This window comes from Agelaius tricolor, unplaced genomic scaffold, assembly GCF_023055355.1.
Source record: "Agelaius tricolor isolate 1412-34295 unplaced genomic scaffold, bAgeTri1.0.p SCAF_4, whole genome shotgun sequence".
NCBI lineage: Eukaryota > Metazoa > Chordata > Aves > Passeriformes > Icteridae > Agelaius > Agelaius tricolor.
The window spans coordinates 30,873,123-30,888,559 of NW_027269264.1; the positions used below are offsets into that span (position 1 = coordinate 30,873,123).

General features: G+C 42.3%; 1 protein-coding gene across 1 annotated transcript in view; it reads right to left on the bottom strand.

Moving 5' to 3' along the window:
• The window catches only part of RCL1 (RNA terminal phosphate cyclase like 1), a 33,207-nt gene continuing 17,770 nt past the window's right edge, over positions 1-15,437 (bottom strand). Inside the window, exons 8-9 of the mRNA XM_071425091.1 lie at positions 7,763-7,866; positions 1-1,627 (exon numbers count right to left, since the gene is read on the bottom strand). Coding sequence (XP_071281192.1) covers positions 1,477-1,627; positions 7,763-7,866 — 255 coding nt within the window. The 3' untranslated portion in view covers positions 1-1,476. The remainder of the gene's footprint in view (positions 1,628-7,762; positions 7,867-15,437) is intronic.

Genomic DNA, 15,437 nt, shown 5'->3' on the forward strand with positions numbered 1-15,437 from the left:
TTATTTAGGAAAAAAACCAAACTTTATTTTTTCAAATCATGTCTGACAGATTGCAACACAAACAAAGTACAATAAAAAAATTACTCACACGGCCTGCAAAAGTTAACAAGACAGTAATCAAATAATGAACCTCTGTCCAAGTCCTTTTTAGGTCCAATATACATTCTTCATACATTACAGAAGTAATGCCCACTTTACAGTGGCATCAGATAAAGTTTGTGAAACCATTTTAACACAGTCACTGATATCTGCTCTCTCTATATAGCAGCTTTTGACACAGTTTTATATTCCTCCAGACACATGAAGGATAGTCTGAAGTCAAATATAAATTTCTTCCCTTGTGTCAAGAGTTCAGCATTAACTTCCACAGGTTTGCCTGGAATCTACCTGAGGCCTTTCATGAGTAAATATACAACCTGGTAGAAGCTGTTTTGCATCTGTCAAACCATCCCATACAGCATTATTGGCACTTTAAAAAGGGAGCAGATGCACAAAATATGATGTTGGAACTGAATAAATTTTTCTTTCTCAAAGCCTACAGCAATTTTTGCTACTTTTAACAACTAATTGTGAGCCACGTGTATAGCATGCCAAACAAACCTAAAAAGAATATATGTGATAAATCAAAAGATGCCATAGAGGTTTCTCCTCCCATGCCCATCTTTGCAAAAGAGGCTAAAATAAGTCAGTATAGGCTGTGATCTCCTCTACAGTATTCTGACATTAGAAAAATAATAGACAGATATTTTATTCTTCTTTGAAGCTGCAACCCTGAGATGAGCTCAGCTGGTTAAAGCTCAGTGCTAATAATGCCAAGGTCATGGGTTTCATCCCTGTATAGGCTATTCACTTAAGAGTTGGGCTCAGTGATCCTTCTGGGTCCTTTCCAACTCAGACTATTTTGTGATCTGTGAATTTAGTAAATGTAAACAGGAGTGGAGCATTTGACAAATTCTACACACACACAATGTATAAACAAAGAATTGCTGCCATAGCTTTAATTTTCATGCCAATATTATCTCTGCAATTACCTCAATAATCTAATATTTCCATTGTGATCATTTGTTTTGCAATGCAAAGCTTGTTTTTCTTTTCCCTCTCTATCTAAACCTTTCAGAAAAAGCTACGAGTGAAAGCAGTAAATACATAAAACCAGAGCACTCACCTCATTAAGGCCTGAGAGCACAGTGACATGAGGCACTTGTGTCCCATTCAGTGGAATACAGTGCAAAGAGTCCCAAGTCAGCTGAGACTCCAGAGAGCCTCTCCAAGCAGAACAGAATACTGGCATTGCATTTATAATAGCACAGATCTAAATACTCTGAAGTCAGCTTTATTGTTTTTGTGCAGTGAGCTTGGGTAACCCTACGCTGGAATCATCACAGGTCTACCTGTGCCAGAGTAAGTACAGAGACAGGTACGGTTTATTAGATCTTTGCAGCATTTTCTGTCTTTCACAGAGTCTGTACATGTTTTTTATCTTATAGTTTTACTGAGGTTGCAAAATCCAATGCCAACACAGGTCATCAAAACTTTCTCCCCGCCCATGTGCTCTTCCTCAGTGGTCTTTGTTTCAATTTTAAACATGATCTGGAAGAAGCTTCTGAGGTGTCGCAGAAACTCAATTCTGAATGAGAGAAAATAATACTGTTTAAGAAACAAAACAGAACGTCCAATAGCATTATGTACTAACACAGATTCCAGCAATGAGCATGTGAACGAAATAAGAAAATATTACTTAGTACATAGAGAAACAGGGCTACAAGCTCCAAACACTGTTCTCATTGTGTTGTAGAAGTTGCTAGTGACCCTTCCTGAAACCTCTGCACTCTCTGTAGAAGCAGAGAGAGGAATGGCTGGTAACACAGCAAGACAAAATGGTGAGGAAAGAAGAAAGAAAGGAGAGAAATGTAGCTAGGCAGGTTATTTACTCCTGATGCTGACTCTTCATCAGGGCTATATGAACCCCATACCCCATACCAACCCATGATTCTCCTTTCCCCTGCCTAATGTTTAAAGTAGAAATAAAACATAAACAGGCATGGGTGCATACTTTAAGAGAGATCCCAAAGCATGTGTTTGATTTCTGACTGATTACTGACTTCTCCACTTCTCAGTTAAATGTTTCATTAGGATTATATTCAGACTTAGAATTCTTCCTGTTTTCTCATTTTCAGGAAAAAAAAATTCCTTTCATCATTTCAGACAGAAAGGCAACAAAAAACTGAACAATCACATTGATCCTAAACAAACACTGACTGGAGGGCGAGTAACACGAAAAACTATAAAAAAAGAAAAAAACCAAAAACATCCAAGAAAACATTTTTGCTGGCTTCTCCAAAAGAAGGAACATGCAATTGCACCAAAAGACTACAAAAGAAAACTTGTAATTGTTTCTGACAAAAGTTTGGACTCTTCCAGTCATGGCCACAAGCAAGTCTGCAGTCTTGAACAAAGATTTAATCTCCTCCAGCAACTGGTATGCACCTTTCTTAGTTCAAAGAAATGGAATGAGGATATCCAGTTCACACATTAGCTTGTCTGCTCTACATGCTGAAAGCATAACTGCAAGCTAATCACACATACATCATTACAACAAATCAAGAGTAAGTATCCACAAAATGGGAAGAAGGAGAACAAAAGCCTAAGCCTGTCCCCACTGTGGCATCACGAGGCCTCTAAAAGCCTCTTGGCAGCTCCTATCCACAGAAATTGTGAAGGAGTACAAGGAAAATTGCAGGAGCAAATTGCTTTATACACTTCAGCTGGGCATGCTGCTGTTTCTGCACTCAGATATATGCATGGGAGAGGAGGAAAATGGCAGGAGCTAGAAAAAGAGAGGCTGTGCCACCTACACTGGTGCGTGCTTGGGATGATCTCACGTATCTCTGGGGCAATCTGCTAAATACCTCTGCAGGGTGAATGTGGGAACATTGCTCCCAATGTTATGTATCCTTTCTCCTGCACTTTCCTGGACTGATAACTTGCTTCAGCACAGACACCAGCTTTCTCATCTCTCAAATAAACTAACAGTTGAAAGAAAGAACTGAAAAGCACCTTTTCTTCCATGCCTCCCCAGCTGCAAGGTTTCTCATTGCAGCTATAGTAGGCAAATGGGCATATGCTGGCACAAATGCTCCAGTAAAGCTGACAGACCACAAGCTCTGTATCAGCCTTCTCCTTAGCTGGGTCCTTTCACAGGCTCTGGCAGTGTGACAAGAAAGCAGCCAAGCCCAAAACAGGGGAAGTGGACTGCAAGGAGACACTGCAGAATAAACTGTAAAAATGACAGAGGCCATGTGGAGCCAGAGACTCAGGAAAAAATCCTAAAAGGTGATCAGGAAACTCTGCAACATGTTGGTGGGATCAGTTCAGCCCATACCTCTCTGGGCTACCCTGCATCTCTGCATCTTTTTCCTTTTGAATAAAGGCTGAGTGAGAAAAATATCAGCCCCTACATACATGGGAAAGGCTCTCTGGGGTGTGAGCAAGGGGAAGGCTTCCTGGGGACACCAGGGGAAAATGCATAAGCACCAAAAGGCCAGCTTTGTCTTGTAACAGTGGAAGCACAAGTGGTACAAACCCTGAAAATAGAAGAGAAAGAGGCAGGAAAGTAGAGGTTTGTGACAGAAAGCAGCCTTGTATTAGCTCCGAGGTTGGTCTGGGTTGCAAGTGGGCACCTCAAATAATAGCAGAGGGCACTCCAACCACACAGGCACAGGCTGCAGGACTGAGGGAGGGGGTGAAAGGTACAAAGAAGGTTTATTTGGTTGAAAATTTACACTCTGTGTTCAGGCAAGAACAAGGCAGCAGCTGAACAGAGCTGCTTCTTAGGTGCAGGGACAGCTACATGAGCCACACTGGAGGCCTTGTAGCCAAAACCAGCAAGAGTAAAAGGCCTGTTTATCTAAGTGCTGTCTTTTCCCCAAAGCCTGCTAAGAATTACAAACAAGTACACAAGAACTTCACATATTGAGCAAAGCAACCAACTAACAGAGAGAGCAGTGTGAGAGAAGACCTGTGTACCAGCAGTGCATTCTTGGTTCAGCTGCACTGGGGCCTGCACAGGGCTTTGCCTGCTAGCAGCAGCAGCAGCCCCAGCACGGCTCTCCTAAGTCCTGCCACACACCTTCCCTGCAGGAGACAGACTGAGGAGCTGGGAGTGGGCATCCCCAGTCAGGGGAGAAACTGAAAGTGTCAGCTTGGCTGGGCAGAGGCACCCTAACTGCACCTCTTGAAGCCCCTAAACCCTTGCAAAGCCATGGATTGGGGCACTCGAGCTTTTGGGGCACAACAGGCTTTCCTGTTGCTGTCTTTCATGTACCCCTGGCGCATGCTGATCCACCTGCATGCAGACGGGTCTGTCCTGCCAGACTGACCTCTGTGAGTTAGTGGGATGGCCAGCACTCTGCATTTGATTTTAAGCTCAGCTTGACAGAAAGGCACTTGCTTCTGTGAAATACAGACACTAAGAAAGGGGTAACAGCAGCTGCTGGCCCTGCAGACTGTTAGCTCCACTGCCACTCAGGACAGCCCTGCTCATGGTGTTTCATTTCCACTCCCCATAGTTCGCTGAGGCAACAAATGTCTCCTGTGAAAATAAGAAGTTTCCTCATTCTAATGGACATGTTCCAAAGCATTTTGTCCCCATGCGATGCTCTCAGCAGCCAGCTGAACTGTCACATTCATGCTATATTATGCTGGACAGGGAAGCCAGTAATATAGCTTTTAAATAACTTCTGTAGGGTGAAAGTGTTAAATACAGAGATGTCACAGCTCTGAAAGAAAAGAAGGAACAACGACACGGAACATGACAATACTGCAATTTACTTCATAAGCTTGTGTACCCTATGAGTTGCTTGGGAACCAAATTTACCGTCCTTTATAAACAGCCCTAGTTGAGGGCATAAAAAGCCCTAGTTGTTGAATGCATAAAAAGCTGCATTCTATCTGAACAGATCCCATAGGATTGATGAGTCACAGATTCTCACAGAATCATAGATTTTAAAATATGCTGCTTCAGTATGTGTACTCCTGACCTTTATCCCTGCTGTATACACCTAGCTTGGAAGAAGTGACAACCCACCAACTTGAATTCATCCTGCTTACAAAATAAACTAGTGTATTTGCTTGATTTTCACAGAAGAAAAAAAGGGTAAAAAATTTAAAAATACTCACAATGACAAGTGATTGGATTGTCTCATATGCTTAACTGTGCACTTCAAACACTAATATCTACTCTTCTGATACCTTCCACAAGAATACTTACTTTATAGGGGATTACTTCCCCTTTGTGCAATGGGATACTTCCCTGTCTTCCCCTCAAAATCTGATGAATGTTGTTTCCAAGGTATCAGGAGTTGAGAAGAGCAGTTAGGTAATTTTTAGCTCTCATGTGATGGCACCACCATTCTTCAGTTATCACAGTACTGTACCTTTCACGTATACAGCACCGGTACCATGATAACCGAAAAAGGACAGTTCATGCTCTTATTATTTGATGCCATTGCCAGATAAACAAACCTCCCTTCATCTGACTAAAGAATAACTGCTCAGTCTCTAGAAATAACTGTGATCTATTAAATCCCTTGCAAGTCTGAAAAATTAAATTTTTGATAAATTGTTTTGATAAATTTGTTTTGATGAATTTTTTTTGATAATTTGTTTCCCTAACCAGTTTCTCCTAGAACTCAATTAGGCCACTGCTGTGAAAGATAATAAAAGGTGTTTTTATAAATACATTAAAAACTAAAGGAAGGCCATGGAAAATCTCCATGCTTTAGTGGGTGTGGAAGGGAACATTGTAATCAAGGATGAAGAAAAGGCTAAGGTCCTCAAGGTCTTCTTTGCCTCAGTCTTTAACAATAAGACTCATCCTAAGGGCAACCAGCCCCCTAGCTGGGGTACAGGGAGCAGAATAGATCTTCTGCAATACACGATGAAGTACTGAGACATTTAGAATTCTATGGGATTGGATGGAATTCATTCAAGGGTACTGAGGGTGCTGGCAGAAGCATTCACCAAGAAAATCTCCATCATGTAGCATCAGTCCTGGCTAACTGAACAGGTCCCAGAGGACTGGAAGTTGGCCAGTGTGATGCTCATACCAGCAGGGTCAGAAGGGAGGACCCAGGGAACTATAGGAATAGCCCAAGGCTTGGATGAGCACCCTCTTCACTAGGTAAAAACCATTTGTATGGCTGGGCCCAGAGAGTATCGGTGCATGGAGTTACATCCAGCTGGTGGCCAGTGACCAGTGGTGTTCTCCAGGGCTCTCTGGGGCCAGTTCTGTTTAATATCTTCATCAGTGATGTGGATGAGGGGACTGAGTGTCCCCTCAGTCAGTTTGCAGATGACACCAAGCTGGGTGGGAGTGCTGATCTGCTGCAGGGCAGGAAGGCTCTGCAGAGGGATCTGGACAGGCTGGACCATGGGCCCAGGCCAGTGGTGTGAGGTTCAACAAGGCCCAGTGCTGGGTCCTGCCCTTGGGTCACAGCAAGCCCAGGCAGTGCCACAGGCTGGGGCAGAGTGGCTGCAAAGCTGCCACAGGAAAAGGCCCTGGGGGTGCTGGTGACAGCAGCTGAACAGGAGCCAGCAGTGCCCAGGTGGCCAAGAAGGCCAATGGCATCCTGGCCTGTGCCAGCAATGGTGTGGCCAGCAGGAGCAGGGCAGGGATTGTCCCCCTGTACTGGGCACTGGTGAGGCCACACCTCAGATCCTGTGCTCAGTTTTGAGCCCCTCACTCCAAGAAGGACATTGAGATGCTGGAGCATGTCTAGAGAAGGGCAACAGAGCTGGTGAAGGAATACAAGTCCTGTGAGGAACACCCGAGGGAGCTTGAGATGTTTAGCCTGGAAAAAAAAGGAGGCTCAGGGAGACCTTATTGCTCTCTACAATTGCCTGAAAGGAGATTGTACAGACGTGAGGGTTTGGTTTCTTCTCCCAGGCAACAAGTGACAGGATTAGAGGAAATGGCCTCAAGCTGCACCAGTGTAGGTTCAGGTTAGACATCAGGAAGAGTTTTTTCACTGCAAGGGCTGTTAAGAATTGAAATGGGCACCCGTGGTGGTGGTGGAGTCGCAATCTGTGGAAGTGTTAAAGAAACAACCAGATCTAGCACTATAGTCTAGTTGAGAAATAGTGTTCAATCAAAAGTTGGACTTGATCTTAGACATCTTTTCCAACCTTGATGATTCTATGATTCTGTAACCTGTGTTTACAACTAGCAATGTAAGAAATTAATTTCTTTTCTATCCCCTGAACAACTACCAGCTACAGACAAAGCTTTAGTAAAAACTGAGACTGAAGGACCAGATAGGATTCTGCTGCCCAATAAAACCTTAAAATAGCACATAGCTCTGTGAACTGAAGTCTTAAGCTGTTTCATAGGAAGAATCACTGGCTAGCCATTTGAAATACAACATTTAATGACACAGCTACAGAGAGATCACCAGGGAAAATATAGTAGTGTACACTAGGCAATAAAAAGCCAACTGATGTACACATACATTCCACGTCAAGAACCATCAATAAACCCTGTCTCTGCAATTCTCAGAAACAGGAATAATATAGAACAGTAAGGGACTCATCTAACATGTAGAAACAAACCCAAGGCAACTTCACCACTTGTCTCATTTGAAGTCAGGTACAAGTTGTTCTATTTGTTACCATAGGCAAAATCTCCCATATATAAAAATAGCTGTGCAATAAAACTAGTGAATTAAAACAAGACTGTGTAAGTGAACTGAACAAAACAACTTACGTGTATGGAGACAAAGGTCCCAACAGGACTTTGGAAACATCCCGCTGTCCAAGGGTCATAAGGAGCAGAGCAAGGCTCTGATTTGTTGAATCTACACAGCCTCCCTGCAAACCAAAATGTTTTAATAATTAATCTATGTACAAACCAGCAATTGGGATGGGAGGAGAGTAACAAAGGCAAAAGATACACTTAAAAGGATGAAATACCACTCCCAATTTTTAAGAGCCAAGAAGATAAAAATCTAGATTTTTTTAACAATGAAAAATCAATTTCACATGGCTAGGAAAAGAACAGAACTAAAACCCATAAGAAGATCACATTAAATATCCCTCCTAATCCGTTTTAACACCTCAGAATATAAACACTGAAGAATTTCTTTCCAGTAAATTGAAAAGAGGTATTAGTTCTACTTGACATGCATCTGAAGATCCATGAATTCCAGCACTATATTATAATAGTTACATTTGGACAAATAGTTCAGTGTTAGCACGTGGAAAACAGCAAGTTAAAAGTTATTTAGCACTTATTCACAAAAACCCTTGCTGCCAACTTTTATGAGTTTACACCTGTAAAACATTTCCCCTCCATCATTAAAATAGAAGATTTTTTTATTGCTAGTGAAAGAGCCATACATAAAATTAAGCAGAAGCACACACACTCATGTACATATTTGACTGTAGTAAGTCATATGCAAGGTAAATTGTTCTGTATGTGGAAAATATTTACTATGATGCATACATTAATTAGAACTGGAAGACTAGAATTAGAAATAAGAATTGTTTACAAAGCTGGAATATAAATTTAAAGGGATACCTTCAGTCAAAGCTGCTGTAGAGACCAGCCCCATGAAATCTATGAATAGTTTTCTGCTGCATCAGGCCTAATGCTAAGTCTTCAGAATAGGCTCTCATGAAACCAAAACCTTACTTTTTTAAAACCAAATTCTCTAATAAGGTAAACTGACAGCTACCTTTGTTGACAAGGAAGGTAACCTATCATAATTTCAAGACATAACACTATCCAAGAAGGCAAGGGAGAAAATATATTTTGGACTACATAGAGTAAGAGAATCAGCCAATGTGACAACCTCAGCACATCTACTCAGTGAGAGGCAGAAAGGCAGAGCCTTTCTGAGAGGGGATACTGAAGACTTAATTTTCAAGATGGCCTTTCTTCTGTGTGACAAGCTGCAGCTCCATTCTTCTGAAAAAAAGTCTGTGCATTATATGCAAGGAACTATAGCACAGCAAAATAAGTAGCTCTATTGCATTCGCTACCATGACCCAACTCCTAAAACATGCTCTTACAGCAGTGCTTGCCCTCTTAACTATGTGAACTTGACGCACCAAAATGAAGTTCACATAACCTAATGCTGCCTATAGGACTGATAAAAATTTTGCTTTATCTTGAGTGAACAGAGTACTTGCAGAATTTGCTGGTGCAATCTAAAGCCACAGATCTCACCAGCTGTATTTGCCAATGAAACATATACCAAAGCAGATAAGAGTTTGGTAAGGATATTCCTGACACTGGACTTTCTGTAGTTGTAGTTTGATTAGTAATTCAAAATGCTCCTTCTTACTTGGATGAAAACTTCACATTTTCTGAGCTTGTTTTACTTCTCTAGAGGTGAAAACATTATAAAGTATCTACTTTTATAACACAATTTATACAAAAGCTTCAATCAGCATGGAGACAACCATGTCCTAAGAAATAAAACACAATGCATCCATCATGTCCTAACTGCTTACATAAGCTCCCTACATTGCTGCAGTGAGTCAGTCGTCCCCAGTACTGCTGTGCAGTAGCAATCTGCTATGCACATTTGTGGCGCTGTCCCCTTGAGCCACTCTACCATCTCCTGAGGAATTCTCATTAGACACTGACCTTGATTAATGGCTCCTGGGCAGTTAAGCTCCTTTTTAGCTTACCAGAAACAGTCTGCTCCCAGGAACTTCTGCCTAACAAACTGCTGTTTTCTAATGGACAGTCTTGGAACATTATTTTTGTCTAAATCACAGCACAGGTGGAACAATATTATTGTCACTGCACCTTTTGACAAAAATTCCGGTAACAACTGACCCAGATTATGGCCAGAATGGAGAATGACAGAAGGCTAAAGCCAAGCACCTCACAACCCTACTAGCAGCAGTACTAAGCAAGGGTCTTTGAGTTCTCCAAGGCTGCATCAGCACCTCCCTCGAAGTGGTACAGCTCTTGAGGCTCAACAACCCTCAAATCTTCAGTACTTAGAGAACAATCACCAAAAGCTGTTGACAGGGCCTGCGCTGACACACTCAACCCTCAAAGCTTAACCCTTCAAAGTGTTTACAGGTACAAAGCCATCTGACATATTTTACTAAACTTGAGGGGAATTTTCAACCTTTTTATATACATCTTTATGTCTATCTGTGTGCATGTATGAATTGATTTAAATATACTACATCAAGTGTAGTATGAATGTTGCCACCTCTTAATTTTTCAAATAAGTTGCTACTGAGCTTATAGAAAATCTTACTGAATACTTTTGTAAATACTAGTCACAGAATCACAAAATGGTTAAGATTGGAAGGGATCACAGCAGGTCAGCTAGTCCAGCCTCCCTGCTCAAGCAGGATCGCCCCAGAGTACATGGCACAGGATTATATCCAGACTGTTCTTGAGTTTCTCCAGTGCATGAGACTCTACAATCTCTTTGGGCAACCTGTTCCAGTGTGCAATCACCTGCACTGTAGAGGATATCTAAAAATATCTTCCTCATATCTAGGTGGAACTTCCTGTGCATCAGTTTCTGTCTATTGCCTCTTGCCCTAATGCCTGGCACCACCAAGAAGAGCTTGGATCCATCTTCCTGGCACACTCCCTTCATAAGGTCACCACTCAGTCACCTCTTCTCAACACCAAACAGGAGCAGCTCACTTGGCCTTTCCTTTTAAGAGAGATGCTCCAGTCCTTTAATCATCTTTGTCATCTCCTCTAGACTTGCTCCAGGAGCACCATGCCTCTCTTGTCCTGGACACAGCATTCCATATGTAGCCTCACCAGGGCTGAGTAGAGGGGCAGGATCAAGACCCTCAACCTGCTGTCAGTGCTCTTCCTAATGCACCCCAGGGCATCATTGGCCTTCCTGGCCACCAGGACACACTCTGGCTCCTGGACAGCATGTTGTCCCCCAGAATACAGACAGCTATTCCCCAGTGGTTCAGTTCCCAGCCTCTGCTAGTGCCCAGGTTATTCTTCCCTACATGCAGAACCCTGCATTTGCCTTTGCTGAATTTCACAGCTCTTCTCTGCCCACCTCTCCACCCTCTCAAGGCCCTTCTGAAAGGCTGCACGGCCCTCTGGGGTATCAACCACTGCTCCCAGCTCTGTGTCATCAGTGAACTCACTGAGAAAACATTTGTGCATTTGTTCAAGTTATTGGTGGAGAAGTTAAACAATAATGGACCAGTATTGAACTTTGGGGACACCACCAGTGACAGGCCTCCAGTCCGACTCTGCAATACTGATTACAACCTCCTGGGATCTCCCATTCAGCTGGTTCTTAATTCACCTCACTGTCCACTCATCTAATCCACATTTCCAAAATTTGCCTATGAGGATGTTGTAAGAGACAGTGTCAAAAGCCTTGCTGAAGTCAAGGTAGACAATATCCACTGCTTTTCCCTAATCAATTCATCTAGTTGTTTCATTACAGAAGAGAAGCAGGTCAGTCAAGTATGATTTACCTTTAATGAATCCATGCTGACAACTCCTGTTCACTTTCTTGTCCTCCATGTGGATAGAAATGGCCCCCAGAATCATCTTTCCAAGACTTCATATGAGGCTGACTGTCTGGTAGCTTCCTGGGTCCTTCTTTCCCTTTTTATGCCCAGTGTGATGTTTGCTTCCTTCCAGTCCTCAGGCACTTCTCCTGATCACCACAGGATCTCAAAGATGGTTGTAAATTGCCCACCTTGGTGTCTATCAGCTCTCTCAGCACTTGTGGGTCCATCCCATCAGGGCCCATGGACTAGTAAATGCCAGGTTTGCCTGACTCCAGCTTGGTCCTCCTTGGGCAAGGGAAAGTCTCCATTCAAGCCTTCCTTGTCCCCAGTCTCCTGGGTCAGAGATCCCTGAGGGCTGGTCTTGTCAGTGATGACCAATGCAAAGGCAGCATTCACTAACTGCCTCCTCTGGGTCCTCTGTTAACAGGGTCCCACTTCCATTTAGTATCAGGCCCATATTATCCTTTTTCCCTTTGTTAGAGATGTATTTGAAAAATCCTTTCTTGCTGTCCTTGACATTCTTTGCCAAACTTAATTCCAGGTGGACCTTGGCTTCCCTTGTCTCTTTTCTACATACTCTGACAATATCTCTATATGAATTCCAAGTAACCTGGCCCTGCTTCCAGTTCCTGCTTACCCTTGATAATGAGAGTAGTTCTTTATTTATCCATCAGATGTCTTCCCCTTTGCCCAATTTCTTCCACATTTGGAAGCCTTGTTCTTGAGCCTGAAGGAAGTGAACCTTGAATATCGACCAACTCTCTTGGACCCCTCATGGTCTCTTGGACCCTGTGGGGCTTGTTCTCATGGCATTCTCCAGGAAGATCTCCCTGCAGAAGCTAAAGTTAGCTCTCCTGAAGTCCGTGGTTGTGGCTACTTGCTGCCCTGCTTTCTCCTCATCTGGAACTGAGTTCCACACTCTCATGGTCACACCTCCAGCAAAGCCTTATCTGTTTGTTAGTATCAGTTGAGCAGCACACCATTGCCTGGGGGATCCTCCACTACCTGTGTCAGGAAATTGTCATCCCTGCTTTCCAGGAACCTCCTGGGCTGTTTGTGTTTCATTGTGCTGGTTCTGCAGCAGATGTCAGGGGAGTAAAGTCCCCCAAAAGAGCCAGGGCCTGTGACTTTGAGGCTGCTTCAGATGCCTGTAGATGGCCTCATTCACTTTCTCCTGCTGATCGGGCAGCAAATACCCACAACAGCAGCAAAGGGGTCTCCTCCTTCTCCTGCTGATCGGGCAGCAAATACCCCTTACTAGTCTGCTGTTTAATCCTGATCCATAAGCCCATCATCCTCATCAAGAGGACACTGTCAGGGCTGTCTCTCCTGAACACGGTGTAGCCCTTCATGCCAACATTCCAGTCACATGAACTATGCCACCATGTGTCTGTCACTGAAGTAAGATCAAAGCCCTGCGACTGCCTGCAGGTCTTTAGCTCAGCCTGTTTGTTCCCCATACTGTGCGTACTGGTGCTCATGCACCTTACAGAAGTATTTGATTGTGTCAGCCTTCCAGGAGTCAATGATTAAATGCTGCCACGTTCTTCAGACAAATTGTTGATCAAGTCTGAGGCTACATTTTGCAAGGGATACACTTTTGTGACCCAAAGGGAGGACCTCCCTTAACCGTTCTGCAGCCTTATCCTTTTCCATCCTCACCCTTTTTGCATTCCCATTCTCTGTATAAATCATTGTAGATTCCACTCTAACCCAATTTTTCTTTGCGTGCTTCAACTGTGTAATAACCAATAGTGAACCTTGCCATCAAACTTTGCAGCACGTCAACAAATTTATACAAAAACTTGCTTTTGACAATACTTTTGCCCATGATTTAAGTAATCTAAACCACTCATTTGCAACCATTCCTACAAAGGCAGTTCCCAGACAGAGATATTAAGTGATTGCTTGTAATCTAATGACTGAACAGTAACTTCTGCCAAGTGAAGGACTTTACATTCCCAAGGAGGCCAAGTTTTTTTCTATCAATCCACCTGCCACTTATTCAAGAGTCAAAAATTAGAAACAACCCTCGCAAAAGAAATGGGATGGGCAAAGTCAGAGCCAAGGTACATTTGTTCCAAAATAGCTGGTGCTCATTACCAATGTAGAATGCAGCTTCTACACTGTATTAATTCAGTCTATGGTAGTTTCTCCATTATTATTTACACTGACTACAGAGCCAGATCAAGCTAGTTGTGACAATTAGACACAGATCCCTTAAAATCCCATCCATTTTTAAATGTTGTACAAATACTAAAGCTGACATGTACATACAAATATCACAACTCCCCGTATTGGACAAAAGCGTTTCGAAAAGATTTTTTCTTTTGAGCTTGAGCCCGGCTTTGACTAAGTGTTAGTTATATTTTGGGATACACACAATTTCCTCCATTACCTGTGGGTACATATTTGCAGGATTCAGTAATTTGTTACGCAAAAAGTAACAAATTATTGCAGAGGGTTTGTATTTTGGTTTTTGGGGTTTGGGTTTTTCCCCAGAAGAATGGAGCAAAGCCTGACTACACTGAAGTAAGACCATCTTGAAAATTAAGTCATCAATGAAATCCTTCACACACTTTAGCTCTAGTTCAATAAAACAAACAGTTTTAGCCCTCCTGCCCCTTCGAGGTCCCCTAGCAACTCAGCCTTTCTTCATTAAAGAATTCAGCCTTAAATAGGTACACATACTCCCCTACTTTTCATGATTACAAAGAATATAAAAATTAAATCCTTTTCCAGTTCTTCCAGATTTTCCATTCTGCCAATTACTCTCTAAATAAAGCTCCCATAAACAATGTCTTTCAAAGGCAAGAGTTAAAACCCTTACTGGCCTTCTACAATTAAGCTTCAGAAAGAACTGCATATGGATTTGTAATGACAATGCTAGTCAGTCACTCCATTGCCCCCTCTTGCAGAGCCACTGTAATTAAGCCACTGTGCCACTTACTAGTCTATTAGCTCTGACATCTTTCCATCAACAAATGCGCATTAAAAAATCTCTGCTGATTCCAAGAATCATGCAACACAATATCTTTTTGAAGGCTTAGTAAAAGGACTTTTAGCAAAACTCAAATCCTTAGATTTTCTAGGTTTAAACTTTACACAATGGTAAACACTTTACAAAACGTCCCTGAACCCCTTTCAACAGTAACTGCAACTCCAGCAAATTTGTGGGTGATCCCAACACCTAAAGCCTTTAAACAGAGAATTGTCTCCAGTGCTCTCAGGGTGCCCTGGTCTGGTGAACCCTCCCTGGCTCCCACAGCATAGTACCTACTGGTAAAAACACAGATGGTGAAATAATCCCATAAAGAGAAGATCTAAAACCAGGAAAATAAATTCTCCCTTGAGCCCTGTATTCAACAAGTAGCTGGCATAAAAAGATGTGGGACTTAAAGATTGCCTGTTCAGAGTAATCTATTCTTGTTTTTTTAGATTTTTAGTTTCACTTAACATATTACCTAGGCAAAGAAACATAAACAACTAGTACATTAAACCTAAACAGGCACTGTGCACTTTGCAACATGTTTTTATATCCCCTCTGTGTTCAACACTAAATCAAACCGACCTAACAAAAAAACCAAAAAGACCAAACAAACAAAAAATCACCCCAAACAAAAAATAAATGTCCGAAAAGCAAACACCCTAAAAAAGTCCATCCCAAAACAAAAAACAAACTAACCCCCAAAAAATACAAAAGAAAGAAAATGAAGAAGAAACCTCATCTTTCAAAATTCAGGCTAGTACTGTAGGACCACATGTATCAAAGATAAATTCAAGTATGTATTATAAAAACTACATAACAAAACCCATCATATTGCCCATGATGGAGGGAGAGGGGAATTCACTAAATAATGACTAAGCATTGCAGTGAAAAAGTAGCACAACAGCCAAAAATGCTAGCA